The 25,834-nt window shown below is 55.7% G+C and overlaps 1 protein-coding gene across 2 annotated transcripts; it reads left to right on the plus strand.

The window, feature by feature from the left end:
- Positions 1 to 917: 917 nt before the first annotated feature.
- Positions 918 to 24,671, plus strand: CADM3 (cell adhesion molecule 3). 2 transcript variants are annotated; one of them, XM_053967275.1, is made up of 10 exons: positions 918 to 1,124; positions 12,500 to 12,640; positions 13,515 to 13,667; positions 14,135 to 14,272; positions 15,936 to 16,106; positions 16,762 to 16,852; positions 17,992 to 18,161; positions 19,944 to 20,054; positions 20,769 to 20,894; positions 21,537 to 24,671. In XM_053967275.1, exons 1-10 carry the CDS (start codon positions 1,049 to 1,051, stop codon positions 21,653 to 21,655), a joined length of 1,296 nt encoding a protein of 431 aa, XP_053823250.1. In that variant the 5' UTR covers positions 918 to 1,048; the 3' UTR covers positions 21,656 to 24,671. The 2 variants fall into 2 exon arrangements, with proteins under 2 accessions (XP_053823250.1, XP_053823251.1); XM_053967276.1 differs by lacking the exon at positions 19,944 to 20,054 and having other exon boundaries at positions 923 to 1,124.
- Positions 24,672 to 25,834: the final 1,163 nt, after the last annotated feature.

Consider the following 25,834-nt stretch of genomic DNA (forward strand, 5'->3'; position numbering starts at 1 on the left):
TGACATCCTAACATGGGTGACATCCCAGTGAGAGTGACAGCCCAGCACAGGTGACATCCCAGTACAGGTGACACCCCAGCACAGGTGACATCCCAGTGAGGGTGACATCCCAGCACAGGTGACATCCTAACATGGGTGACATCCCAGTGAGAGTGACATCCCAGCACAGGTGACAGCCCAGCACAGGTGACACCACAGTGAGAGTGACACCTCGGTGATATTCCAGTTCAGGTGACTTCCCACTGAGAGCAACACCCCACCACGAGTGGCACCCTAGCATAGGTGACATCCCAGCACAGGTGACACCCCAGTGAGAGTGACATCCCAGCACGGGTGACACCCCAGCATCTCTGCTCCGGCCCCTCTCCCTGCCAAGGGGACCGTACCCCATCCACCCAGCTGGGTGACAGTGGCAGGGCCCATCCCGGGGACACCGCGAGCCCAGCGGGGACCCGACCCAGCGGCGCCCTGCGGTGGGACCGGTCCCGCTGCCGCCGCCAGACCGGCGAGACCCCCTGCCATGGCGGGGATCCCTGAGGCATCGGCGCTCCTCTCGGGGGCGGGATGGAGACCGCGGGGACCGAGCGGGGACCGAGCGGGACCGAGCGGGGCCGAGCGGGGACCGAGCGGGACCGAGCGGGGCCGAGCGGGGCCGAGCGGGACCGAGCGGGACCGAGGGGGGCCGAGCGGGACCGAGCGGGGCCGAGCGGGGCCGAGCGCGGCCCCGCTCCCGCCGCCGCCCCGCGCGCACCTGCCTCCCGCGGGGAGCCGCGCATGCGGCGCGCACCACCGCGCCCCAGCCCGCGGGGGGGGCCGGCGGCCGGAGCGGGCGTGTTTACACGGGGGCCGAGGGGGGCGGCATCGGCGCGGCCCCCCCCCCGCCCTTCCCCCCCCCCCGGCACGAATGGTCTCTTCCTCGCGCTCTATTTAATCCCCGCCGCTGCCGCACCGCCGGCTCCAGAGCGGAGGGAGCAGCGGAGAGAGCAGCGCCCGCCGCCCGCGCTGCGGCTCGGTCGCGCCGGCCCCGCGGGCTCCCGCCGCCGCCACCATGCAGCCGCCCGCCCTCGGCATCCTCCTGCTCATCGCCTGCTTCGGCAGCGCCCGCGGAAACCTCTCCCGCGACGGTGAGTGGCGGTACAGCGAGCGGGCGAAGCTCCCTCCCCGTCCCCGCCGCTCACGGCGGGGGGATGCGGGGAACCGAGCGACAGGTGCGGGGAGCGGCGGCGGCGCGAGCGGCGCCGTTATGTGGGTCAGGCAGGTGCCGCCCGCCCCGCCCCGCCCGGCCCTCGGGGCCCGCCCCGCCGCCGCCTGCGGGTGCGGCTCCCCGGGCGGCTGGCGGGGCTCAAGGTCACGGCGGCGCCGGTGCTGCCCGTCGTGTCCCCCCATGGCCGCGGCGGAAGGTTCCAGACAGGCCCCGGCGGGCGGCGGCGCTCGGCCCCCCCCGGCGCTGCCCGCGGAGAGGGGAGGGGGGCGGATGGAGAGTCCCCGGTGCGGCGGAGCCGCCCCGCCGCGAGGGTGCCGGAGCTCGGCAGAGACACACGGAGGGGGACAGACACCGCGGAGGGCCGGATGGAGCCCCCGGGGGAGCGGCGGTGACATCCCCGCCGCGGTGGGGCGGATCCCCGGTACCTCCGGTGGGAGCCGCCTCCCCGGGATGGGCGGGGGGCTCGGCAGCGGCGGCCGCTCCCCGTCCCGCCGGGATGTGCGGGGCGCGGCGGAGCGGGGCTCGCCAGACAAAGGGGGTTCACCGGCGAGGGTGATTTCTGTCGGGGCTCGCCGGTGGCAGCGCCGCGTCCCCCGTCGCTGCGGGTCCCTGCGGGGTGGCCCCGGTGGCTCGGACCCGCCATCCCTGTCTGACTGCTGGCGGCTCCGTTTACCGTGTCGGGAGTCGTCTGTGACAGGACCGATGCTGCTGCGTGTGTTTGGGTGGGGAGGTGCAGCCGCCGGCCGGGGGCTGGGCTGGACCCGCCGTGCTGTGTTCTGGGGGTGCTGGGGGGGCGGCTGGCGGTGCCTCCGGTCTCCATCCGCATCCCTGCGGCCCATCAGGAGCAGGGAGGGGGTTCTGGAGCAGCATGGAGGGTCCCGAGGGCTGCGTGGGTGGGAGGTGACACGGTGGGGACAAGGGCTGAGCCCGCAGCCCCCACGGCTCCCCCGCACCCATCTCTGTTGCTGTCACAGCCTCTGGGGGCTGGTGGCTGCGTTCCCATCCACGAATCCCAGGATTTGTTCTGGTTTTGGCCACGGTCCTCCCACGGGCACCTGAAAGAGTCACTTGGGTGTGGGTGATGCTCAGCCCCACGGTGTGGGGACACCCTGGCAGCCCCAGTGTGGGGGTGCTCAGCCTGTGGGGCTGGGGATGGCCGAGCATCCCAGGAGGGGAGGTGGCCATGACTCGGAGCTGTCCTGGGACAGGACGCAACCCGGATGGTGACACTGCAAGATTTCCTCCTGGGCTGGCCTCTGCTGTGGCCCAGCCCTGGCCACCAGTGGCAGGGTCCAGCACAGCTGGACAAACAGACCCCCAAAAAAATCCCTCAGGAGCAGAGGAGATGCTTGGAAAGAAGTTGTTGTGTTTTCGTGGTTGGTGCCTCATCCTGGAGCCCCTGAGCCATCCCAGCGTGACATCCCCTCCTTAGCACCTGTCCTGGGGAGGGATGGAGTCTCCTCCTTGGAGAACATTCCTCCAGAGCTGTGGATGGCTCCACTACAGCCATGGCAGGGTGTGGAGGAACCCCTGGAAGCCACCCAGGCCCTGCTCCTGCACAAGAGGGCCCTGTCTGAGCTCTTGGCTGCCGTTGTGCTGCTGTCGGCACATTCGGCTGTTTGGGCTGGTGCGTGGTTGTCCTTGTGTGAGGATCATTCTCTCTCTGCAGGGTTATTCCACTCATGAGTTGTGTAACCCTTTTGTTTGGACAATGCCCTGGGAGGCCACCACGGGGCCAAAACCAGATGACTTGGGGCTTTTTTTTTTTCCCCTGGGGCATTGGAGGACATAGGGAGGTTTGCAGAGAGGCAGGTTCAGGCCACTGTCCCTGTTCTGCAGGGTGGTTTTGTCTCTCTGGAGCTGCTGGAGCTCTCTGCTTGCCCAGGCCATCCAGAGAAGCTCCCTCTATCTTGGGGAGATGCCCTGCTGTCTGGGGAGCAGCCTCCCAGCCTGTCCTGCCCGTGTGGGATGGGGTCTGGCAGGCTGGGAGAGGCTGAGCTCCCACGGGGCTTTTGCCATGCCCAGCCTCTGAGCAGGTGACATCTGCAGGTCCTGCTGGAATGTGGGAGAGCCCAGGGGCACGGTGGGGTGGTGGGAGCCTAGTGCTGTCTGGAGCAGCAGAATTCTTTGCTTGGTGCTTTTCCCCAAGGAATGTGTACTTTTCCCCCTTCCCAGTGCCATTAGGGCTCTCCCTATGCTCCCAGTGCTTGTGCCAGCAGCAGCCCTTGGCTCCAGAGCTGAGGAAGCGGTGACAGCCCTGGTGAGGCACGAAAGGGAGGGAGGGCGACCTCTCTACATCACTCACTACCTGCTTGGCCTGATTTTGGATGACTTGGATCAGCTGCCTGGGGGAAAGGAGCTGTTCCAGGGCTGGGATCAACACTCAGCCGGAGGAGGGGAGGGAGCAGAGCATCCCTGTGCAGGCAGCCGGCTGGAGAGCATGGAATCCACCACTCAGCTGTCTGGCACAATGCGTTAGGCTCAACAGGCAAGGCTGGATTTTAGGACAAAGCCTGGGATCAGGCTCTGCGGAGGTGCCCAGACGGTGAGGGATGTGCTGGCACCACAGCCAGGACAGGAATTCTGCCGCTGGCCTGACAATGCCATGGGGTTTGGCATGGCCAAACCTCTGTTGGTGCTGTTTGCTGGGAGCCTGCCTGGCCTGCAGGCTGGAGGAGAAATCCCAAAGGAATGGGGCCATGGTGCCGGAGCACGAGCTGAGCAACCCCAGGTGTGGGTACCCATCCTCCTCTGGAGGGAAAAGCACCCTGTTTGCCCAGGGTTCCCTGCCTGGGAGGTCTCCTGCCTGCAAGATGCTGCCTCTTCTCCCTGTGCCTGATGTTCTCGCCTCTCCAGGGGTGTTGGGATCACCGCAGGAACCGGAGGCGGCTGCATCTGGGGAGTCACCTCGGCGCTGGCACGGCAGCCGTGCAGCCAGATGGAGGGAGATGCAGCAGAGCTGTTCCTGTTTGTTTTCCCTGCCTTGGTTCCTAACCTCGTTTTATGCCAATCCAGGCTGTCTCATGCCCATCCGGGTCCCTGCAGGAGAGGAGCAAGGCAGGATGTGGATGCGTGTCGTGGTGGTTTTGGTGGTGGGAGCTGGGAGCTTGGTGGGCTCTGCTTGTGGTGTTGGGCTTGTTCTCCTGTGCCAGTGTCTGGCCTGGCACTGCCTGGTCTCCACCTGAGCTGCTTTCCCAGCCCTGCTGATGCCTTGGCTGTGCAGGTGCCCCAGTGCTGGTTCTGCACAGATTGAGTGGAGTGGAGTCCTTGTTGCTTTGGCTCTTTGGTGGGCCCTGGAAGGTGCTGCCAGCTCTGTGACACCCCCACAGTCAGATGGATCTGCTCCTCCTCCTCCTCCCAGTTACTGGGTCAGCTCAGCTTGAACCATCTGGTCCAGTTCTGGCCCCTCTGCTCTTGGCTGGGTACTGGCAGCCAAGACCAGCAGAGCCTTCATCGGGTAGTGATGCTGGGGTGGGAGTGACCTCTCTGGTGCCCCAGCTCCTCCACCCACCTGTGAGGGGCTGCGATTCTCCATCCCCCTCCCAGAGAGCTTCTCTTCCTGCCGGGGCTGTCCCCGGGGGAGGATGGGGAGCCAAGGCAGCGTTGGAGGCAGGAACGCTCCGTGCTGTGTTTGGGCAGCCCCGGTGCCAACAACACCAACCCAGACAACCCAAAGGCAGCCGGGGACAGCGGAGGGAGGCGGGGAAGCCGAGGCTGTGAGGAGGGACGGGCATGGATGTGTTTAACCATTCCAGTCACCTGCCCAGTCACGCTCCGCCTGCGCCGGGATGCGGCCGAGGGCGCAGGACCGCGGGCAGGTGTTGGATGCTGCGGCTCCCGCGGAGCCTCTGCGGTGTCTGGACGTGCTGGAGGGTGGCAGGGCTGGCAGCAGCAGCATTTTCCAGGAGTTTGGCTGGGGAGCAGCTGAGCTGTGTCCCTGCAGCATCCCGGGAGCTGCCCCATCCTTGGGTGATGCTCCAGGCGGTGCTTGAGCTGCAGATGCTTTTCCTCACCTCCAACACCTCAAACGGCGTTTGCTGACAAGCTCAGCTTTTCCAGACTGCTGCTTTCAGGCTGGGATTTCCAGGGAAATGACTTCTCACACTGCTGGTCCCGAGTGGCCACTGGCAGGGAGAGCAGCAGGTCCCTGGGCCAGGTGCTGCTCAGAAGACAGGACTTGCTGGGACCCCCACAGACCCTGGGGAGATGTTCCAGAGCTGGGATGTGCTTTGGGGTGTCTGCACCGGTGTCCAGAGCTGCAGGTGCTCCTTCTCCCTCCTGCTGCCACCAGGATCCTGCTCTGCTACTCCTGCCCTGAAGCCACGAGGAGATGGATCCAGGAGTGCTCCCGAGGTGCTCCAGCCTCAGCTGCTGCTGCTCTGAGCTTCCCTGAACATCTGCACCCTCGTGGCACTCCTGGAGGCTCCATTTTGCCTCTCCAAATCTCACCAACTTTGGGTTCTGTTTTTTTTTTTTTTTTTTTTTTTGTCTCCCTGTGGTTCTGGGCGTTCCAAAAGGGACAGAACACTCTGCAGCAGAGGTGACCTGCTGGGCCACAGCTGGTGTGGAGCACATTCCTGGCCTTTGGGATGTGGGGAGTCTCCAGGACCTGCTGGAATGGCTGGAGCTGTCTTAGGGCAGGTTTAGGTTGGATATCAGGAAAATGTTCTTCCCCCAGAGGGTGGTGGAGCACTGAGCAGTCTCCTCAGGGAATTATCACATTCCCAAGGCTGCTGGAGCTTCAGGAGAGTTTGGACAACGTTCCCAGGCACAGGCTGGGCTTGTTGGGGTGTCTGTGGATCCTTTGCCACTCTGGCCATTCCACGATTTTATTTCTGGCAGGTCGGGAGGAGGCGTTGGCTGTGCTGTCCCCCAGGGGAGGAGCAGAGCTGTCAAGGCTTCCCCATCCCTCAGCTTTGTTTAAAAATAAATATACTCTCACACAACCCCCTGTGGTTCATCCTCGGGCACCGGGGGGTGCCAATTGCTCAGGACACCGGGGTCGAGGTGGCTTCAGGGCCACCAAACCCCGTGCCAGGGCATCCAGCTGGGCTGAGACACCTCGTTGGGCAGGGAGATCCTTAAAACAGAACTGTCAAAGCACGGAGCTCGTTCCCTTGGCAACAGTCATGTTGGAGATTGGCCTTAGGGTAGGAGCTAAAAACCCACTCAAAAATAAGAGTTCTCAGCTCCTGGCTGGCACACTGGGGGAGGGTGCTGGCACAGGGGTCACCCTGCCCCGTGCCCCGGGGTCTTGGGGGAATTCTCTCCTTTTGGGGCCCCTCGGGGAGCTGCGACATCGGGGAAGGCTGGCAGGGGATTTGGGGTGGCTCAGAACTGGGGGGGTTTTCCCTGTGCTCGGCCCCCTCTCAGCACTTAGGGTGTGACCAGCTGGCTCTTGGCTCTTCTGCGCAGCTCTGAGCCTTGGGGGGGTGGCAGGAGACCCCAGGAGCTGTGGGGTGGCCTTGGAAGGAGGTGATGCTGATGTCCTGGGATTTCCTGAGGATGCCACTGCCTTTTCCTGAGTGAAGAGAGCACCAGCCTGGTGTGAACGTGGAAATGGGGCCGTCCAAGGGGTTCCCCTGATCCCATCCCAGCTCCCCTCTGGCCCTGGGGGTGCTGGGAGAGCAGGTGGGGTTAGGAGGAGGAAGAGGAGAGGAGAAGCTGCAGTGAGGATGGAGCTGGAGTCACGCTGGGAATGTCGGCTCTGAGAGCATCCAGCCAGGGCTGGAGGAGGAAGATGAGGAGGAGAGGAGCATCCTGTGGTCCCAGAGCACTTGGAACCAGCCTCTCTGGAGCTGCTGATTAATGCTAATTGCTGGCTGTGTCTCAGCTGCTGAACCCTGGGCAGTGTCACCAGCAGCTCTTGGCTGTCCCCTGGGCAGGTGTGGCAGGAGGTGACAGTGTCCCCCTGGGCACAGAGGTTTGTGGGGTCACACCAGTGCCCCTCAGGCTAGGACCCTGCCCTGGGGGCTGCTGGGGACCATCCCCGTGCTGTGGGAGACCCCAGGGTTCAGAGCAGGTGGTGATGAGAAGCTGTGGTGTCTCTTGCTGTGTCCCTTCCCAGTAATGCTCATTTATTGGGAAATCCTCTGGAATTAGGGGTTTGGGGTGAGGGTATTTCATGTGGGAAGGTGTGCAGCCCCTGGAGTCAGGGAATGCTCATTTACAGGGAATTCCTCAGGATTTTGGGGTTTTGTGGTGATGGGGTTTCATGGGAACGTGGGAAGGTGTGAAGCCCCTGGAGTCAGGGAATGCTCATTTACAGGGAAATCCTCTGGAATTTGAGGTTTGGGGATTTCATGTGAGAAGCTGCATCCTCTTGTGGTTCCCCTTCCCAGAAATGTTCATTTACAGAGAAATCCTCTGGAATTTGGGGTTTGGGGTGAGGGGGTTTCATGTGGGAAGGTTTGAAGCCCCTGGAGTCAGGGAATGCTCATTTACTGGGAAATCCTCTGGAGTTTGGGGTTTGGATATTTCATGTGGGAAGGTTTGAAGCCCCTGGGGTCACAAGGAGTGGATCCCAACCTGCTGGAACACTGGGATCCCCGGTGAACCTCTGGCTCTCACAGGTCCCATCACCCCTGTCCGTGGCACAGCCAAGCACACACAGGGCTGGGTTTCCCAATTCCAGGGAATATTTTCATCCCTGTGCCAGTCCCTGTCACCAAACCCTTCACCCTGTGGGAGGGAGGGAGTGGCTGTGGGGGCTGGAGGTGTGAAAGGTGGGAGCTGCCAGAAGGAACCTGAGGCACCAGTGGAGTTTCTGGATGGATTTATCCCTGTGAGGAGAACAGGAACACCCTGAATTCTGCAGCTCCTGCGTCCTGCCCGTACCCACACACAGGGATGTCTGTTGGAGTCCTAAATGCTGAGAATTTCAACTTTCTGACCCCAAAGAGAACACTGTGTTTTACCTGATCCCACGTGGAGCCCTGTCCTGGATCAGCCTGGATCCCTCCCACCTCCGCCTTTCACTCCGAGCCTGCTCCAGCATCTTCTCCCTGCCTGGATCTGTATTTTGGGGATAGCCTGGGTGGATCCCAAGGGACATCTGGATGCCAGTGGACTGGGGAAGGAACCAGCCCTGGAGCTGTAGGAGGAGCTCCCAGAGGGATGGGATGTCACTGTCACAGCACCGAGGTGGAACGGAGGAGATGCACCCAAACAGGAGCAGGTTTCCCTCTCCTGGGAAATCTGGAGCTGCCCAGCTGCCTGGAATTTGAGCTCTGGCTATTCCAGACTGTGGATTCACACCCTGCAAAAATCAGCCTGCAAAAGGATGTGCACAGCAGATGTCTGAGGTTTCCTGATCCGTGAGTTCAAAATTCCCACCCTGCCAGGGCTGATTCCTGCAGGAAAAGTGGGGATGGAGCTAAGGAGGGAATTCCTGGAACACAAAGTCCTCGGAGAGGAGAAAAAGGAGCCTTGGAAAACATCTGTGCCCATGGGGATGAATTGGATCTTTGTGATGCTGAACCCGGAGTAAATGGGAAAGAAGGAGGGAAATGAGAAGGGGTTTTTTTTGGGGAAAGAAGGAGGGAAATTTTGGGAAAGAAGGAGGGAAATGAGAAGGGTTTTTTCTGGGAAAGAAGGATGGAAATGAGAAGGGGTTTTCTGGGAAAGAAGGAGAGAAATGAGAAGGGATTTTTTTGGGAAAGAAGGAGGGAAATGAGAAACATTTTTGGGCCGTGACTATGAACCAGAGGCGTTGGAGGGATTGAAGCAGTGGGTGGTTTTCCCTGGAGTTATTTCTGCCCCAGAGATGCTTTCCTAGCCTGGAAAAAAATCTGGGATGGGGTGGACACTCCTTGGAGAGGATCCTGCAGCTCCAACCTCGTCTCCCACATCTGCTGGGCCCTTGCCAGGCCTCTCTCCCTGCTTCCCTGAGGATGCTCTAGGTGAAGAAAAACTTCTCATTATTTATCTCTAGCAGGTGAAGCTGCTCCGGGCAGGCAGTCACTGTGGGATAGGGACACTCCTTGTTGGATGGGACAGTCCCTGCTGGATGGGGACAATCACTCCTGGATGGGAACACTTGTTGTTGGATGGGGACAGTCACGGCTACATGGGGACACTCCTTGTTGGATGGGAGCAGTCACTGCGGGATGGGGACAGTAATTTCTGGCTGGGGACAGTCCCTGCGGGATGGGGACAGTCCCTGCGGGATGGGGACAGTCCCTGCAGGATGGGGACAGTAATTTCTGAATGGGGACAGTCCCTGCGGGATGGGGACACTCACGCTGGGCTGCAGGAGCAGTAGAGATGTCAACATCATTTTTCTCCATCATTTTTCTCCATTATTTTTCCTCAATCGTTTTCCCCCACATAAATATGAGCGCAGCCCCTGTGTGAAAATGCCTGGCTCTAATTAATGAAATATTGATTTTTCTGGAGTTCCAGATTTTCCCTGGCTCCGCTGCACAAACCAACACGGGCAGCAGCTCTGGAGATTTTTTGGGGTGGTTTTGGGGTGGCTCTGACTGGTCCCGGAGCTGGGGCTGGATCTGAGCCCTCCTGTGCCAGGCCTGGTCCCTCTGGATGGTTCCAGGGAGGGGTGGCAGTGTCCCCAGGCTGCCAGGAGGCCTTGCTGGAAAGTTGTTCTCCCCTTATAAAAAAAACAAACAAACAAAAATATTTTAAAAATATAAAAAATTATATAAATATATATTTAAAATTATATAAAATATATATTAAAATTATAGAAATATATATAAATACACAAAAGTATCTAATATATAAAATATATTAAATATGTAAAATATATATTAAAATATATTGAAAATATAACATATCTATACATATAAAATATATTAAAAGAGAAAAAACATAAACTATATATAGTTTCTATACATATAAAATATATATTTATAGAAAAATATATATGAAATCTATATAAAATATTTTTAAAATATAATATATAAAATATCTATAAAAATATAATATATTAAAATATATATTATAAAATCTATATAAAATGATATATAAAATATTTTAAAATATATTACATATCTAATACAAATATAAAAATATATTTTATATATATATAAATCTTTACAAATATCTCTATATTTCCACTGAAAAGAACTTCTCCATCTCCCTGAGCAGGGGCTGGAGGGGGCCCTGAGGGGTCCCTGCAGCCCCCAGGCCGTGGCAGTGGCACGGAGGGGGCGAGGGGACAGTGCCAGCCTGGCAGGTGGCAGCAGCCTGAGCTGGCAGCGCTCGCTGGCACGGGCAGGGCGGATGCTCCCAGAGTGCCCAGCACCTGGCACAGCTCTTGGTGCCAGCACAGCCCCAGAGCTTGGCTGCAGAGGGGTGGCACCCAGGGGACAGTCCCTGCTCGAGGCCCCTGGGCTGGGCTCAGGCTGGTGCTGCTGCATTGGAATTATTTCTTTCTTTGGATTGATTTCTTATTATTTTTATTTATTTATTAGAATTATATTTTATATTTCAGTATATATATTATTCTATTTATGAAATCATTGTTATTGTTATTTGTTTTTATTATTAAATTTATTTTTATAGAGGTATTATTTCTTTTATATGTTATGTTTATATATTTATATATAAAGATATAGTTATATATTTATGTTTATTAAACACACACACTATATATATATATATAAAATTTTGATTGATTTATTTATTTACTCATTATTTATTTCTTTCTTTGGGAAGGAATTCCTCCTTTCCAAGAGTGGACAGGCCTTCCACTGTCCCAGGCTGCTCCAAGCCTGGCCTTGGGCACTGCCAGGGATGGAGCTGCTCTGGGCACCTGTGCCAGGGCCTGCCCACTCTCACAGTGGGGATTTCCTTCCTAAAAATTCCTTCCTCGGCTGCTTCCAGCACAGCCTTTCTGGATTTTAACAGGAAAGCTCAGCAGCCTTGTCCTGCCTCCTGCAAAAGCTCCTTCCTGAGCTTTGAGGAGTTTTTGATGGGAGCAAAAGGATAAATTTCCCTTCACCTCGTGTGTGGAAAATGAGGAAATTCAAATTCAGGTGCTTCCAGCCCTCTCCATATGCTGGGCCTGGCGATTGTGTCGTGTTCCCCTTGTCCCTCTGCAGCTCCACTCCCTGGCACGGCAGCTTCCCAAAAATATCTGTCCTTGGGCCGGTGGGGGGTTATCTGATCCTGGAGCTGCTCTTCCCTGCCCTTGGGCTGCTCCAGGAGCCCGAAGGAAGTGGAGGAGGATGAGGAGGAGCTGAGGGAGCACAGCCTGGGCAGGGACACGAGGAGTGGGGCACCCACAGGTGCCATGGGCTGGGGTGCCTTTGCCAGGTTGGAACTGGTGAGTGGAGCACCCCAGTGCCAGGAGCGCCTGGCAGGGAGCCCCAGGGCTGTGGGGCAGGGCCCGGTGCCTCCAGGCAGTGCCAGGCTGGGCAGGGCTTGGAGCAGCCCGGGACAGTGCAAGGTGTCCCTGCCATGGCAGCGGTGTGTGGCAAGCACATTTCTCTCTCTCAGGACTTTTCATAGAGGAGCACAGAGGAAAGAAAGAGAAAACAATTTCTATTTCTGCTCCTTGTTTTCCCATGTGGAATGTGTTTGGAGAATTGTTTACCTGGGGTGATTGCTTGATTGGATTCTGGTGAGGATTGTTTGAGCCTGGTGGCAAATCAGATCCACCTGTCTCTGGACTCCAGAGAGTGTCACAAGTTGTGAGTTGGTTAGAGATGGTAGTTAGAACAAGTAGGTTTGTGGTTTGAGTATCTCCTTTAAATAGTATATTAATGTATTATAGCATAGTTATAATAAAGAAATTCAGCCTTCTGAACTGGAGTTGGATATCAGTATTTCTTCCCACTGGGTTCACCTGCATTTTACAATAGGGGTGGCACCTTTAGATCCCTTCAACCCAAGCCATCCTGGCATTCCATGAGTCCTTCCCTGGACAGGATTTCCAGAGAAGCCTCAAACTGGGATTAAAACCATTCCCAGCATCCCTTCATCCCCATCACCACTTCCATCCATCCTTAAATGTGGGATGCTCTGCAGGGATCTGCTCCTGGCAGGATCCTCCAGCAGCTCTGGGGCCATGCCTCTGTCCCTGTGAGCTGCCCTGGGGACAGCAGTGTCCCCTGTCCCCGTGGGCGCTGCAGGTGGGGTGGCAGGAGCCATCCCAGGCCCACTCCCTGCTCAGGAATGGGGCAAAACCCCCCTGTTTTTGGGGACAGGGAAAAAATCCCATCACTGCAGAGGGACGGGGACAACACAGAGCTGTGCTCAGGTGGCTTTTGGGGACGCTGCTGGAGGGAGGTGACACCCAGGACCCCATTAATTCCCCTTTTCCGTGTGCAGAGAGCCAGCCCACAACGTCGGATGAGACCGTGGTGGCCGGGGGCACGGTGGTGCTCAAGTGCCAGGTGGAAGACCCCGATGACTCCTCGCTGCAGTGGTCCAACCCTGCCCAGCAGACCCTGTACTTCGGGGAAAAACGAGGTACAATCCCAATTCAAGGGAAAATCCCAATTCGAGGTAAAATCCCACAGCTGAAGAAAAAGGAGGTAAAATCCCAGAGCTGGGGAAAAAAGGAGGTAAAATCCCACAGTTGGGGAAAAAGGAGGTAAAACCCCACAATTTGGGGAAAAAGGAGGTAAAATCCCAGAGCTGGGGAAAAATGAAGTAAAAATCCCACATCTGGGAAAAAAATGAGGTAAAACCCCAAGTCAAGGTGACACCCCACAGCTGGGGAAAAAAGGAGGTAAAATTCCAACTCAAGGTAAAATCCCACAGTTTGGGAAAAAGGAGGTAAAACCCCACAGCTCCAGGATGGAGCCACGATGGGGTGGGAAATGGATTTGCAGAAAATTCTCAAAACCTAAAAGAAGGCTCACATAATGTGCATCTGTATGTAAACTTTGAGATAAAAAATGATGATTCAGAAATATTATAGAATGGGACAGACATTGCTGAGAGAGAAATGGAACTAGAAACAAGTTTTAAAGGGTGGTTTTGTAAATATTTAGAGAAATAGAATTATGAAAGTAATTTTAGATGATTGGCTTTAAGGTATTTACAGCATGGTGTGGCTAAAGCTGATAGGCCAAGAAGTGCTTATAGTGTATTCTTAATTAGGAAATAATTAGCTTCTGATTGTGATAATGTGAATTATAACATCTGTATGTCTCACCCTTCAAATGAGACTAAAAATAAGTTTTTAGAACACCTCTCAGTTGCCTCACCTCTGGGTCAAAAAAACAATTTAGCCCAACACAAGGGGACAGCAGAGCGGGTGACTCCCTGGTGCTGCCACCCCTGGGAGCTGGTGATGGGTGGGGTGGTGGCACTGAGCCCGTTGTCCCTTTGCCCCCAGCCCTGCGGGATAACAGGATCCAGCTGGAGAGATCCACCCCCAACGAGCTGACCATCAGCATCAGCGACGTGGTGCTGGCCGACGAGGGCGAGTACACCTGCTCCATCTTCACCATGCCCGTGAGGACGGCCAAGGCCCTGGTCACCGTGCTGGGTAGGACACGGGGACAGCCCTCAGCTGTGCCACTTTGGCTAAAAAGAGTTCCCTCTGTTCCTAAAGTCCAGGCTGTGCCACTTTGGCTAAAGGAGTTCCCTCTGTTCCTAAAGTCCAGACTGTGCCACCTTTGCTAAAAGATTTCCCAGTGCCAGGGGCAGGTTTTGGAGTACCAGGTGCAGAATTTGGGATACCAGGTGCAGAATTTGGGATGCCAGGTCAGGCTTTGTGGTTTCAGGGGCAGGATTTGGGGTTCCAGGAGCCAGGATTTGGGATGCCAGGTCAGGATTTGGAGTGCCAGGGGCAGGATTTGGGGTGCCAGGTACAGGATTTCCCCGAGAACAGAATTCCACAACCACCCCATCAACAGCTCCCAGATCCCATCCCTGTGTGCGTGTCACATTTTGGGGTGGCACTGCACGCCCAGCTCCCAAATTCGTGATTTTTGCCTCCTCCTCCTCCTGCAGGAATCCCCCAGAAGCCCCAAATCTTCGGCCACGAGCAGCCCATCGATGAGGAGAAGGTGGCCCGGCTGCTCTGCCGCTCGTCCGGCAGCAAACCCGCGGCGCAGCTGCGCTGGAGGAAGGGCAACAGGGACATCAAGGGTGGGTGGCGCTGTCCCGGGCGGGGACACCGCGGGGGTGGCATTGTCGCCGTTGGCAATGGAGGGTGGCGCTGCTCCCGGTTTGGGGATGGTGAGTGGTGGAGGTTGGGAGGATTTGGTTATGGAGCAAAGGTGATTGCAAGGTTCGTTGTTAGGAGATAATGTATGAATTTGTTATAATATATAACATAACATAATATAACATAACATAAAACATAACATAATATAACATGAAGTAATATAACATAACATAAAACATAACATAATATAACATGAAGTAATATAATATAACATAACATAATATAACATAACATAATGTGATATAACATAATGTAACATAACATAACATAATATATCATGTAATATAGTGTAATATAGTGTAATATAATATAGTGTCTTAAAATATTTTATAATATAATATAAATGTAATTATATAGATAATATATTATCATGTATTATATATATAATCTATAATATATTAATATAATATAGTACAAAATTATAATATAATATAATCATTCTAAAACTAGAATATATAGAATATATAATGGTATATATATAATATAATTATGTATTATATTATATATAATATATAATATTATATAGTAATATATAATAATATATTATATGTAATCCATAACTTTCTCAATTATTATATAACTTTCTAAACTAATACAACTTTCTAAACTAATAGACAGTTGCCACAGGATTTATTTTGCTTTTCTAACTTATCACCTTTACTTAACTCCTGCTGCACCGAGGATACTTTTATCCAATGGCTTCTGTCTCCCTTGTACACATATGCTTCTGTTATAACTTCTAAACTCCTAGTTTATTCCATACATTATGAACCCTTCACCCTCTTATCTATAGTTTCTCACTTATTTAAGGCATATTCTCACTCACTTACAACTCTAGAAATATAAATTCATTATTTTTCTTCGTAATGTCTGTGTATTGTATTTTTACAATTATAATAATACAGTTGTAATACAGTTGTAATACAATTATAATGGAGTTATAATGCAGTAATAATACAGTTATAATGCAATTATAATGCATTTGTAATGCAGTTATAATGCAGTAATAATACAATTATAATGCAGTTATAATGCATTTATAATGCAGTTATAAGGCAGTAATAATGCAATTGTAATGCAGTTATAATGGAGTAATAATGCAGTAATAATGCAGTAATAATGCAGTTATAATGCAGTTATAATGCAGTTATAATGCAGTTATAATGCAGTTATAATGCAGTTATAATGCAGTTATAATGCAGTTATAATGCAGTTATAATGCAGTTAAAATGCAGTTAAAATGCAGTTATAATACAATTATAATGCAGTTATAATACAATTATAATGCGGTTAAAATGCAGTAATAATGCAGTTAAAATGCAGTTATAATGCATTTATAATGCAGTTATAATACAATTATAATATAAGTATAATACAATTATAATTCAATTACAATACAATGACAATAATATTTTTACAATATTTCCATCAATCCCAGCTTCTCGTGCAGCTGCAGCTCAAACCCTTCCATGTCTCTGGAAGTTTCCATTTTTCCCTATGCCCACAGACCCAGGGCTGTCCCTGCTCCATGTGACACATTCCATGTGTCCCTGCTCCAGCTGTGACTGTCCCCTGTCCCCACAGACTCGGGCACCGAGGTGGTGGAGGACCCCAATGGCAAGACCTTCACAGTGACCAGCAGGGTGGAGTTCCGTGTCACCAAGGAGGACAACGAGGTCGAGGTCACCTGCACGGTGGACCATGAGTCCCTGCAGAACTCGGAGAGGTCGACCACGCAGAAGCTGCAGGTCCACTGTACGTGGGAGGGGACATTTGGGGTGGGATGGACCTTCAGGAGACGCCACACCGGTGGTCTGGTGTGCTCAGGGACATGCAGCCATCGTGGTCTTGTCCCCCTCGGGGCACAGTGACACTTCCCCTGCATGGTGACACACACACACCCTCAGCTTCCCACCCCTGTCCCCAAATCCTGCTTGTCCCCATCTCCAGGGGTTTCCCTGCTCCACGTCCCCCCTCCTGTCCCCATTCGCCTGTCCCTGTTCCGTGTGCTGGTGATGGAGTGGGGGACATGGCAGCACCCCCCAGGTGCTGTCCCCACCCCTGGGTGTTGTCACCCTCAGCCCTGCACACCCAGAACCGGCCCAGGGGTGGGATTTGGGGTTCCAGGTGTGAGATTTGGGGTGCCTGGGGAAGGTTTTGGGGGTCCAGGGACAGGATTTGGGGTTCCAGGGGCAGGATTTGAAGTGCCAGGTGTGGGATTTGGGATGCCAGGTGCAGGATTTGGAGTACCAGGTGCAAGATTTGGGGTGCCAGGATAGGATTTGCGGTGCCAGGGCAGGATTTGGAGTACCAGGTGCAAGATTTGGAATTTGAGGTGCAAGATTTGTAGTGCCAGGACAGGATTTGGGGTGCCAGGCCCTCACCCCACTGTTTTTCTCCCCCATTCCAGACAAGCCCACGGCGAAGATCGAGCCACACCCGCAGTACCCACGGGAGGGGGAGAAGCTGCAGCTGCAATGTGACGGGCAGGGCAACCCCATGTAAGGCCTTCCTCCCCTCCCTCCTCCTCCTCAGGCCTCCCCTCCCTCTGCCAGGTCCCACATCCCACGCCAGGAGGTGCTGGCTGGGTTTGGGGTGTCCCTGTCCCCGGGGGGTTCCATGAGAGCAGACAAAGCTGCCTGTCCTCTCCTGGAGCAGCGGATCCACCCTGGCTCGTCCCTAAATTAAACATTTCCCCCTCTGTGTCCCCGGGTGATGCCCCAAGGAGCTGGAAACAGATGGATTTAAGAGGAATAAGGTGAATTTTTCTTGAAATGCCATCAAAAACCACAGCCTGGCAGTGCCCAGATGGCTCCAAGATGGCAGCAAAAGAGGGCTTGGTCACGAGATCTCACATTTTGATAAGTTTTAGTCTAGTTTGTAAGTTTTAGTCTAGTTTGTAAGTTTTAGTTTAGTTTATAAGTTTTATTTTGGTTTATTTGCATATAGGAGTTAATTGTCCAATTAATAGCTTCAAATGATGAAGTTTCATCCTCCTTGCTTGCTTGCGCTCCTCTTTTCATGTTGTTTATGCTTTGGAACTGAAGTTTTGAAGAGATTGTCCTTGAGTCTCCAGTTTTTGAGTTTTATTTTGGTTTATTTGCATATAGGAGTTAATTGTCCAATTAATAGAAAAACCCCAAGGAATCAGCTGACCCCATCCCGTTCCTATAGGATTTTATCTTCCCCATCCTGTGAAAAGATCCCAGTAACATTAATAGAAAGCTAAACAGAAAAATAGAAAAATTTAAAACCCAGGGTATTAGTTTATGCCCATCCCATTCCTATGGGATTGTTTTACCTTGTTTTACCTTGTTTTATCACCATCCTGTGAAAAGATCCCAGTAACTTTAATACAAAGCTAAACAGAAAAACAGAACAGAAACCCTAAAACCCCAAGGAGCCAGAACATAAATCCTGAAACCCCAAGGAGCCAGAACAGAAACCTTGGAATCCCAAGGAATCATTTTATGCCCATCCCATTCCTATGGGATTTTTTCTTCCCCACCCTATGAAAAGATCCCAGTAACTTTAATACAAAGCTAAACAGAAAAACAGAGCAGAAAACCTGAAACCCCAAGGGGCCAGAATAGAAACCTGAAAGCCCAAGGAGTCATTTTGTGCCTGTGCCGTGTCTCAGCCCGCAGGAATTCCTCTGGGAGAAGGAGGGCAGCGACGCTCCCCTACAGCTCAGCTCCGACAGCGTCCTCATCTTCCCCTTCCTCAACAAGAGTGACAGTGGCACCTACGTGTGCACGGCCACCAGCTCCATGGGCAGCGTGGTGGCCAAGTACAACCTGGACGTCAGCGGTGAGTGTGGCTGCAGTGGCCGCAGTGGCCAGCTGAAGGGGCACGGGGGGCACTGCATCCTGTGTGCCCAAAAAGTGTCACCCTGACACCTGTGGATGAGGGCACAGGGGGCACTGCATCCTGTGTGCCCAAAAAGTGTCACCCTGACACCTGTGGATGAGGGCACAGGGGGCACTGCATCCTGTGTGCCCAAAAGTGTCACCCTGACACCTGTCCTGGGGTGGGAAGGGGCACATGGTGCTGTCCCCTGACTGTGCTCTGCTTGTCCCCATGTCCCTGTGCCATGTGTCACTCATGGACCAGGGCTGTGTGTGTGTGTCCCCATGTCCTGTGTCACATGTGGTTCAGGGCCGTGTGTGTGTCCTCATGTCCCCATGCTGTGTCACAGGTGGGACAGGGCTGTGTGTGTCCCCATGTCCCCATGCCATATGTCACACATGGAGCAGGGCTGTGTGTGTGTGTGTCCCCATGTCCTGCTGTGTCATACGTGGGACACGTGGTTCAGGGCTCTCTGTGTGTCCCCATGCCGTGTCACACGTGGTTCAGGGCTCTCTCTGTGTCCCCATGCTGTGTCACACGTGGCTCAGGGCTCTGTGTGTGTTCCCATGCTGTGTCACACGTGGCTCAGGGCTCTCTGTGTGTTCCCATGCCGTGTCACACGTGGCTCAGGGCTCTCTCTGTGTCCCCATGCCATGTCACACGTGGTTCAGGGCCGTGTGTGCTGTGTGGTGCTGCCAGTGCCCACCCCTGGCTGCCATCCCGGCTCCCTGTGCCCATCCCAGCCCTTTCCCACACCACGTGATCCCATTTCCCTGGGATTTTCCCTTGCATTTGGAAAATCCAAAAGGTTCCTGCTGTCCTCCCTCCTCTCTCCATCTCTTTCTCCCAGCCTTGGACTTTCCCTGTTCCACCTCTTCCCTTTCCTGCCTCCTTCCCCTGCAGTGGCACTTTGTCCCCTGTGTCCCCTCCCTCAGCCTGCCCGGAACAAGCCCCCAAATGCCCCCAACACTGTGCAGTCACTCCTGTGTCACCCTTGTGTGTCCCCAGAGCTCTCTGCACCCATCCAGGAGCTCACCCCGGGTGCCTTGTGCTGTCCTTGAGAGGTGCCACCCACTGTCCCTTGCCCACCTGGTGGCACCACCCCTGTCACAGCAGATGAGCTCCATATCCAGGCTTGGTGGAATTCCCACTTTTGTCCCTAAAGCCACTCATGTCTCAGGGACTGGGAGCCACCTCCATGCCCAGCTGAGCCCTCCAACCTTGCCCCCCTTGGTGCCACCCCTGCCCTACACCCTGTGGTCCCCAAGGATGTGCACAGGTGACACCACGAGGGTCCCTCAGGAGGTAACCAGGGCCTGGCAGGAGAGCAGATGGGAGAGGATGGTCACAGTGTCCCAAAGGTTGGTGGCAAAAGCAGAGGGACCTGTGGTGTCCCTAAAGCCACTCACATCTCAGGGACTGGGAGCCACCTCCATGCCCAGCTGAGCCCTCCAGTTTGCCCACCTTGGTGCCACCCCTGCCCAGCACCCTGTGGTCCCCAAGGACATGCACAGCAGAGTGCAGGTGACACCTCATGGGTGACACCACGAGGCTCACTCAGGAGGTAACCAGGGACACACAGGAGATGGGAGAAGATGGTCACAGCATCCCAAAGGTTGGTGGCAGAAGCAGAGGGACCCGTGGGGTCACAGATGGACCCGCTGAGGGTCGCTCAGGGCTCTGTCACCTCGCTGGCCCTTTGTAGCATTGATTCGTGTCCTGTGTTTTTGTTGTCCTCCCCAGATGTTCCCCAGCTCCCCACCCCACACGTTCACTCCACTCGGGGCCCTTCCCAGCCCATCTCTCATGCTTCCATGGCCTCCGCTCCATCCTTCACTCCAGCTCCCATCCAAGGTACCGTAAGCTCCTTTTCTGTCTCTTTGTGGACCCGCTGCTCCCCAGCCCGGCCAGAGAAGCTCCACAGGAGGACGGTGGCCCCGCCTGGCCTGGGGACAGCCCTGCCAGGTGGCTCCAGTCCCTCGGTGTGTGTGGATTTTGGCGTTTTCCACGAGGAACTCTGAGCAGTAGCTCCCTGAGCTGTCCCTTGTCCTGTGTGTCCGTGTGCCGTGTTGTCCCTCTGTGCTGCTGCCTCCCCTGTGTCTCCCCTGCCTTGTCCTTCCCAAATGTGGCTCTGTCCCCACCCTGAGCTGATGGGGCACAGCGAGAGGAGGATTTGCTGTCGTGCCCCAGGGCTGGCACGGGATTCCAGCTGGAAATGGAATGTCTTTTCAGTGCATTCCCCATCCAGGACAGGATGTGGCTGACTCGGGACCACCTCTGGGGTCCTGCTGTCCTTGGGGTGCCATCACCTCTCGGGGTGCAGCCTGTGGCTGTGCCAGCCTGCATGTCCCCTCCCACCCAAAGCTCATCCTTCCTTTTTGGGGCCAAAACCCCACTGTGGAGGATGGGATTTCCCCTTTGCTTCCCCTGTTCTCGCTGCCAGGACCCACAGCAGGACGAAGCTGCTGGCACAGAATGGAGCTCCTGGTGGGGAGCAGCAGCTTCTGCTGCCCTGCAGGGTCTCACTCAGCTCCTTCTTGTCTCTTTTCTCTCCCCCTGCTTGGGCAGATGCCAGCCCAGTGCCCTCGACCTCCAGCACCTACCACGCGATGATCGGCGGCGTGGTGGCCGTCATCGTCTTCCTCCTGCTCAGCCTCCTCATCGTGCTGGGACATTACCTGATCAGGCACAAAGGTATGGCCTGGGGGGGTGCAGGGGGGGCTCGAGGAGCCCTCAGGGGTCTCAGGGCAGAGGTGGGGGGGGAGGGAGGCAGCTCCTGGTCCTGCCTGTGGTGTGGGGATGTTAGGAATGTCCCAGGGAATGTGGGGGGAGGCAGCTCCCACCCCTGTTCTCTATCTCTGCTCCGCACCCACTGTCCCAGGATTGTCCCTGTCCCCATGTCCCCCATACCTCCTCCCTTTTCCTGCTGCTCCCTCTGCCTTCCTCCTCCCCCTCCACCTGCCCTTTTCATACCCAGCAGGTTTGTGCCCATGCCCTGGGGACACAGTGACACCCTGCCATCGGCCACCCCCGGTGCTGATGTGTGAGTAGAGCCCCCCACCCTGCTCTGGGGGGCAGCTAGGAAGGGTTTGGGGGGGGTGGTCAGGAGCCTGACTGGCACTGGTCACTCCACTTAGGACACTGCCCAAAAACCTGGAGCACCCCAGTGAGTCTGCATCCCATCCCATCCCATCCCATCCCATCCCATCCCATTCCCATCCCAGTGACTTCTCCATTGCAGCCAAGCACAGCGGAGCCCTCCAGGCACCCTGGTTGTGTGGGAGGGGGCGCTGGCAGAGCCCCCTGTGACCCCAAACCCTGTCCCATCCTCTCCAGGCACGTACCTGACCCACGAGGCCAAAGGCTCGGACGATGCTCCGGACGCCGACACCGCCATCATCAATGCTGAGGGCGGCCAGGCCGGCGGAGACGACAAGAAGGAATATTTCATCTAAAGGTGTCAGAGAGAGAGAGAGAGAGAGAGAGAGAGAGAAATGGAGCCAAGAGAACCCCGATGGCAACGGCAACCAGACCACAAACCCCACAAAACCCAACAGATTTTCTCTGGCGCCCGGCACGGGCGGACAGACGGACGGACAGAGGGATGGCGGGACAGAGAGCAGGGAGAGCCACCGGCCTCGAGGCGCTGCTGACGCTTCTTGAACTTGTACAAATCCTTCACTCCAACAGCGAGAGCCCCGGCCCCGTTTGCTTGCTTGCACCTCCATCCCCATGCCCCGACCCCACAGACCAACCCGTGAGTGAGCGACTTCTTCCTTCTTCCTTTGGACCTTTTTTTGCTTTGGTTTCGTGGCTGCTCTTTGCTTCGGGCCCTTGGTTGGGGTGTTGGGCTGGGGTCAATGTAGCTCTTCCCTTTGTTTCTCTCCATTTTGGTTTCTTTGATATCCAAGGATAAAATCAGCTCTGGGTTCCCGGGGCGAGCTTGGGACCCTGGGTGTCCCCGTTTGTCGCCTCCCATGGTGGGGGGTGACTCCAGCTGGGAGCAGAGCGAGACCCTGCCCCAATTTTATCCTTGGTGGTTCTTGTGGAGCAGTGTCCATGCGGGAGCAGAGCTGTCCTCGTGCAGTCAGTGTGTGAAAGGGAGTGAAAGTCCTGGGTGGGACCCCCAGAGAGACCAGGAGCCCCCACAGCTCCCTGGTCCCACCCCAGCGGGAGGGGGGAGGGCTGAGATTTATTTTGAGGGGGCAAATCTAGAGGAAAAGCCCCCGATTTTTAAAATTTTTCTTAAATTCTCTGATTGGAAATGCCAATTTTAACCATCTATTGAGATGTTCAGTGCAGGAGGCAGCGCCCTCGGGGCTGGGGCTGCTTCCCTGGGACCCCTGGAGCAGGGGTGGGGCTCTGCCAGGGTCTTTCTGCCCCTCTTCCCTCCCCAGCCCCTTCCCAGGGCAGGGATGAGCTTGGAAAGGGCTGATTTTTCTTCTTGGCTCTGAGAACCCCAACCAAAACACCTGGATTTGGGGTCTGGGGAGTTTGGGGTCGCCATGGAGGCTTGGTGGGGGGTTCACCCTTCCTCCTTGCCCTTCTTCCTGCCTCTTTCACCTTCACTTCCAAGACAAAACCAAACACCTTTCCCCACCTCTCCAGCACAGCCCCAGCTCGCCCCCTCCCCAAACCAGGCACCCGCGGGATGGGGCTGCTCCCCCTGGCATCCTTTGGGCACCCCCAGCCTTGGCATGAAGTTTCCTGGGATCTCACATCCCAGTCTGGGCACGAGAGGGGTTGCAGGAGATGCCCTTGGGCTTGGAACCCCATGGATTTGGGGTTGTGTGGAGGAGGGGAGCCCTTTGGGAGGGGTAACCTCAGCTGGGAGGTCACCCCAAGGATTTGGGGTCGTTTGGAGGATGAGGGGGCCCTTTAGGAAGGAGGTGGGGTGGGGAACCTCACCTGGGAGGTGCAGGAAGAATTTTATCACCTCTTCCACAGGGCTGGAAGTGTCACCCCCCCAAACCCTGCCAACACCTGGCACCTGTGTCACCTGTGGGAGCACGAGGGGGGCTCAGGTGAGGCAGAGGAGGCCCAGCTCGGTGCCACACACAGGTGGCAGCGAGGGATGTGACACTGGGGACACTGCAGAGGTGACCAGGCTGCCGTGGCTCAGCTGTGTCAGGAGCAGTGCTGGCACTGGGAAGGAGCAGGACATGGAGTTTTTGAGGTTTCCTTTGCTGGGTACAGCCGTTTTTGGGGTGGTTTTCCTCCTTCCCAACCTCTCAGAGTGGGGGATGCCCCCAGGGCAGCTCTGAGCTCGGGCTGGGGGATGAATCCCGGGGCTGCCAACACCCGAGGTCCCCAGGACTGAGTAATTCCTGCAAATAAAAACACCCAGATGTGTTCTCAAGCAGAATTCCATCTCCTGGGGGGGCTGGAGGGATCCCACGCAGAGCCAGGCGCAGGGATGGCAGTGGGGTGGGTGGTCCCTGGGGCAGGGAGGTGGGAGCTGCCAGGGACAGGGAGGCTTTTCCCTCTTGGAATTCAGTTCCTGGCTGGTTCTGCCGCTCCAGAGCTGCTCCAAGGGCTGGTGCCTGGGAGAACAGGCTGGATGGGTGATTTTGAGGTGGTTTTGGTGGTTTTGAGGTAGTTTTGAGGTGCCACGTGCTCTGAGGTGTGGCAGGGCAGCCCGGGGAGCTGGCAGGGACATGTGGAGGTGTCACCTGGCCCAGTGTCACCTGGAGGTCACAGAGAGGGGCTGGGAGGGCTCAGAGGTTCCATCTGAGGCCACTTCTGGCAACGGGAGCCAAAGGGTTTGGTGGAGGTGGGAGCAGTGGAGGAGATTTGTGTCACACCTAGGGGTGACAGCGACACCGGGTCACACCAGTGTGGCCGTGGGGTGACAGGGACCCTCCTGACCTAGGAGGATTCTGGGTGGAAGCTGTGACAAGGACATTCCATGGTGAAGCCACCTGGTGACAGCAAATCCCTGGCCCTTTTGGGGTCACTGTGTGGATTCCTTGGGGGTAACGGACACCCCATGTCACAGAGGAGCAGGGGCTGGGTGGCCGGGGGATGACAGGGTGGGGGTGGCCCCGTCCTTGTCCCCTTGGCGGTCGGTGACACCGTGTTACAGCTACGAGAGGTGTGAAACCGCACACGGGGGAGGGTGGCACCGTGTCTGGGAGAGCCCAGGCCACCACCCCGTCCTCAGGGGGTCCTGTTGGTGGCCCCACATCCACCCAGTCACGGGGTTGGGTCACGAGGAGGATTTGGGACCCCCTGGGAGGCTGCGGCCGCTTCCCGGCCGGCACTGAACTCTCAATAGACACGAAAGCCATATTTGGGGAGCTCTGGAGAGGCCGGGCGGGGGGCAGAGGCTGGGCTGTGTTGTTGTGCTGTGTTTTTTTTGTCTGTACATAAAGGGAGCCAACGACCGTCGATGTGACTTTATAACCTTTCTAATATCCTGTGCTAATCTCGGAAAATAATCCTATAAATATATCTGGATTACACACGTTACCTGCCTGGTTCTCTGCATTTGGGGATTGGGGGGGTCGGGGAGAGCTGGCGGGGGGGGGGGGGGGTATGGGACAGGGTGACAGAGCTCAGCCCCCCTCAAACATCTCCTGAGCCCCCAAACCTCCCATGCAGCCCCCAGACCCACCAGAGTCACCCTGATCCTGACCCGCAGCACGTCTCCCCAAAAAGCAGTAACCCCAATCTCAACCCCTGGGGATCCCCAGGCCTTTCACCCCCAAATCTGCCCCTTAATCCCCCTCAAATTCCCAATTCCCAGATTCCTCCTCAGCCCTCCCCAAACTGCCAATTCCCAGATTCCCCCCAACCTTTTTACTCCCAAATGTCCTCAGACCCAACAGAGCCTCCCCAGCCCTGACCCTCAGCCCCTCCCAAATTCCCAGTTCCCCCCAAAGAGCAGTAAATCCCCAATCCCAAACCCTGGAGGTTCCCAGCCCTTTCACCCCCAAATCTGCTCCTCAGAGACACCCAAATCCTGGCCCCCAGCCCTCCCCAAACAGCAGCGACCCCAATTCCCAACCCCTGGAGCTCCCCAGGCCTTTCACCCCTAAATATGCTCCACATCCCCTCACAAACTGTCACTTCCCAGCACTTTCACCCCCAAACATCCTCCTAGCCCCTCCCAAATTATCACCAGCAACCCTAATTCCCAACCCTGGAGCCCCCCAGCCCTGCTCCTCTCCAGGAATGTTCCTATAAGGATGTCCCTGAAGGCCATCAAGGCCACCAGCCCTGTCACCAAGCTAGTCCAATGCCACAGGATGACCCCAGGAGCCCTTCCTTCCAAGCCCTCCTTCCTCCCGAGGAAAAACCGGGAAATTCCAGGATCCGGGGGGGGGGGGGGGTCCCCTGAGTGCCCACCCCCATCCTGCACCCCAAACCCCTCCCTGGAGCTGGCACACCCCACCATCATCCCCTGTGCCAGCCCCGGGAGCATCTCCGGAGCGCCTGGAAAGACAATTCTTAATTAATTTCAGTTGTCCTGCCAAGAACTGATTGTTTCCTGCTCGAGAAATTGTGGCTTTCCCGGCAGCGCCATTCCCTGTTTTCCGCCGGGTGCCAGGGTGAGAAAGGGCAGGGCGGCTCTGGGGCAGCTCTTATCTCCTGCCCGCAGTCCTCGGCTCCCTTTTGGAGCGGGAGGAGCG

This window comes from Vidua chalybeata, chromosome 29, assembly GCF_026979565.1.
Source record: "Vidua chalybeata isolate OUT-0048 chromosome 29, bVidCha1 merged haplotype, whole genome shotgun sequence".
Taxonomy (NCBI): domain Eukaryota; kingdom Metazoa; phylum Chordata; class Aves; order Passeriformes; family Viduidae; genus Vidua; species Vidua chalybeata.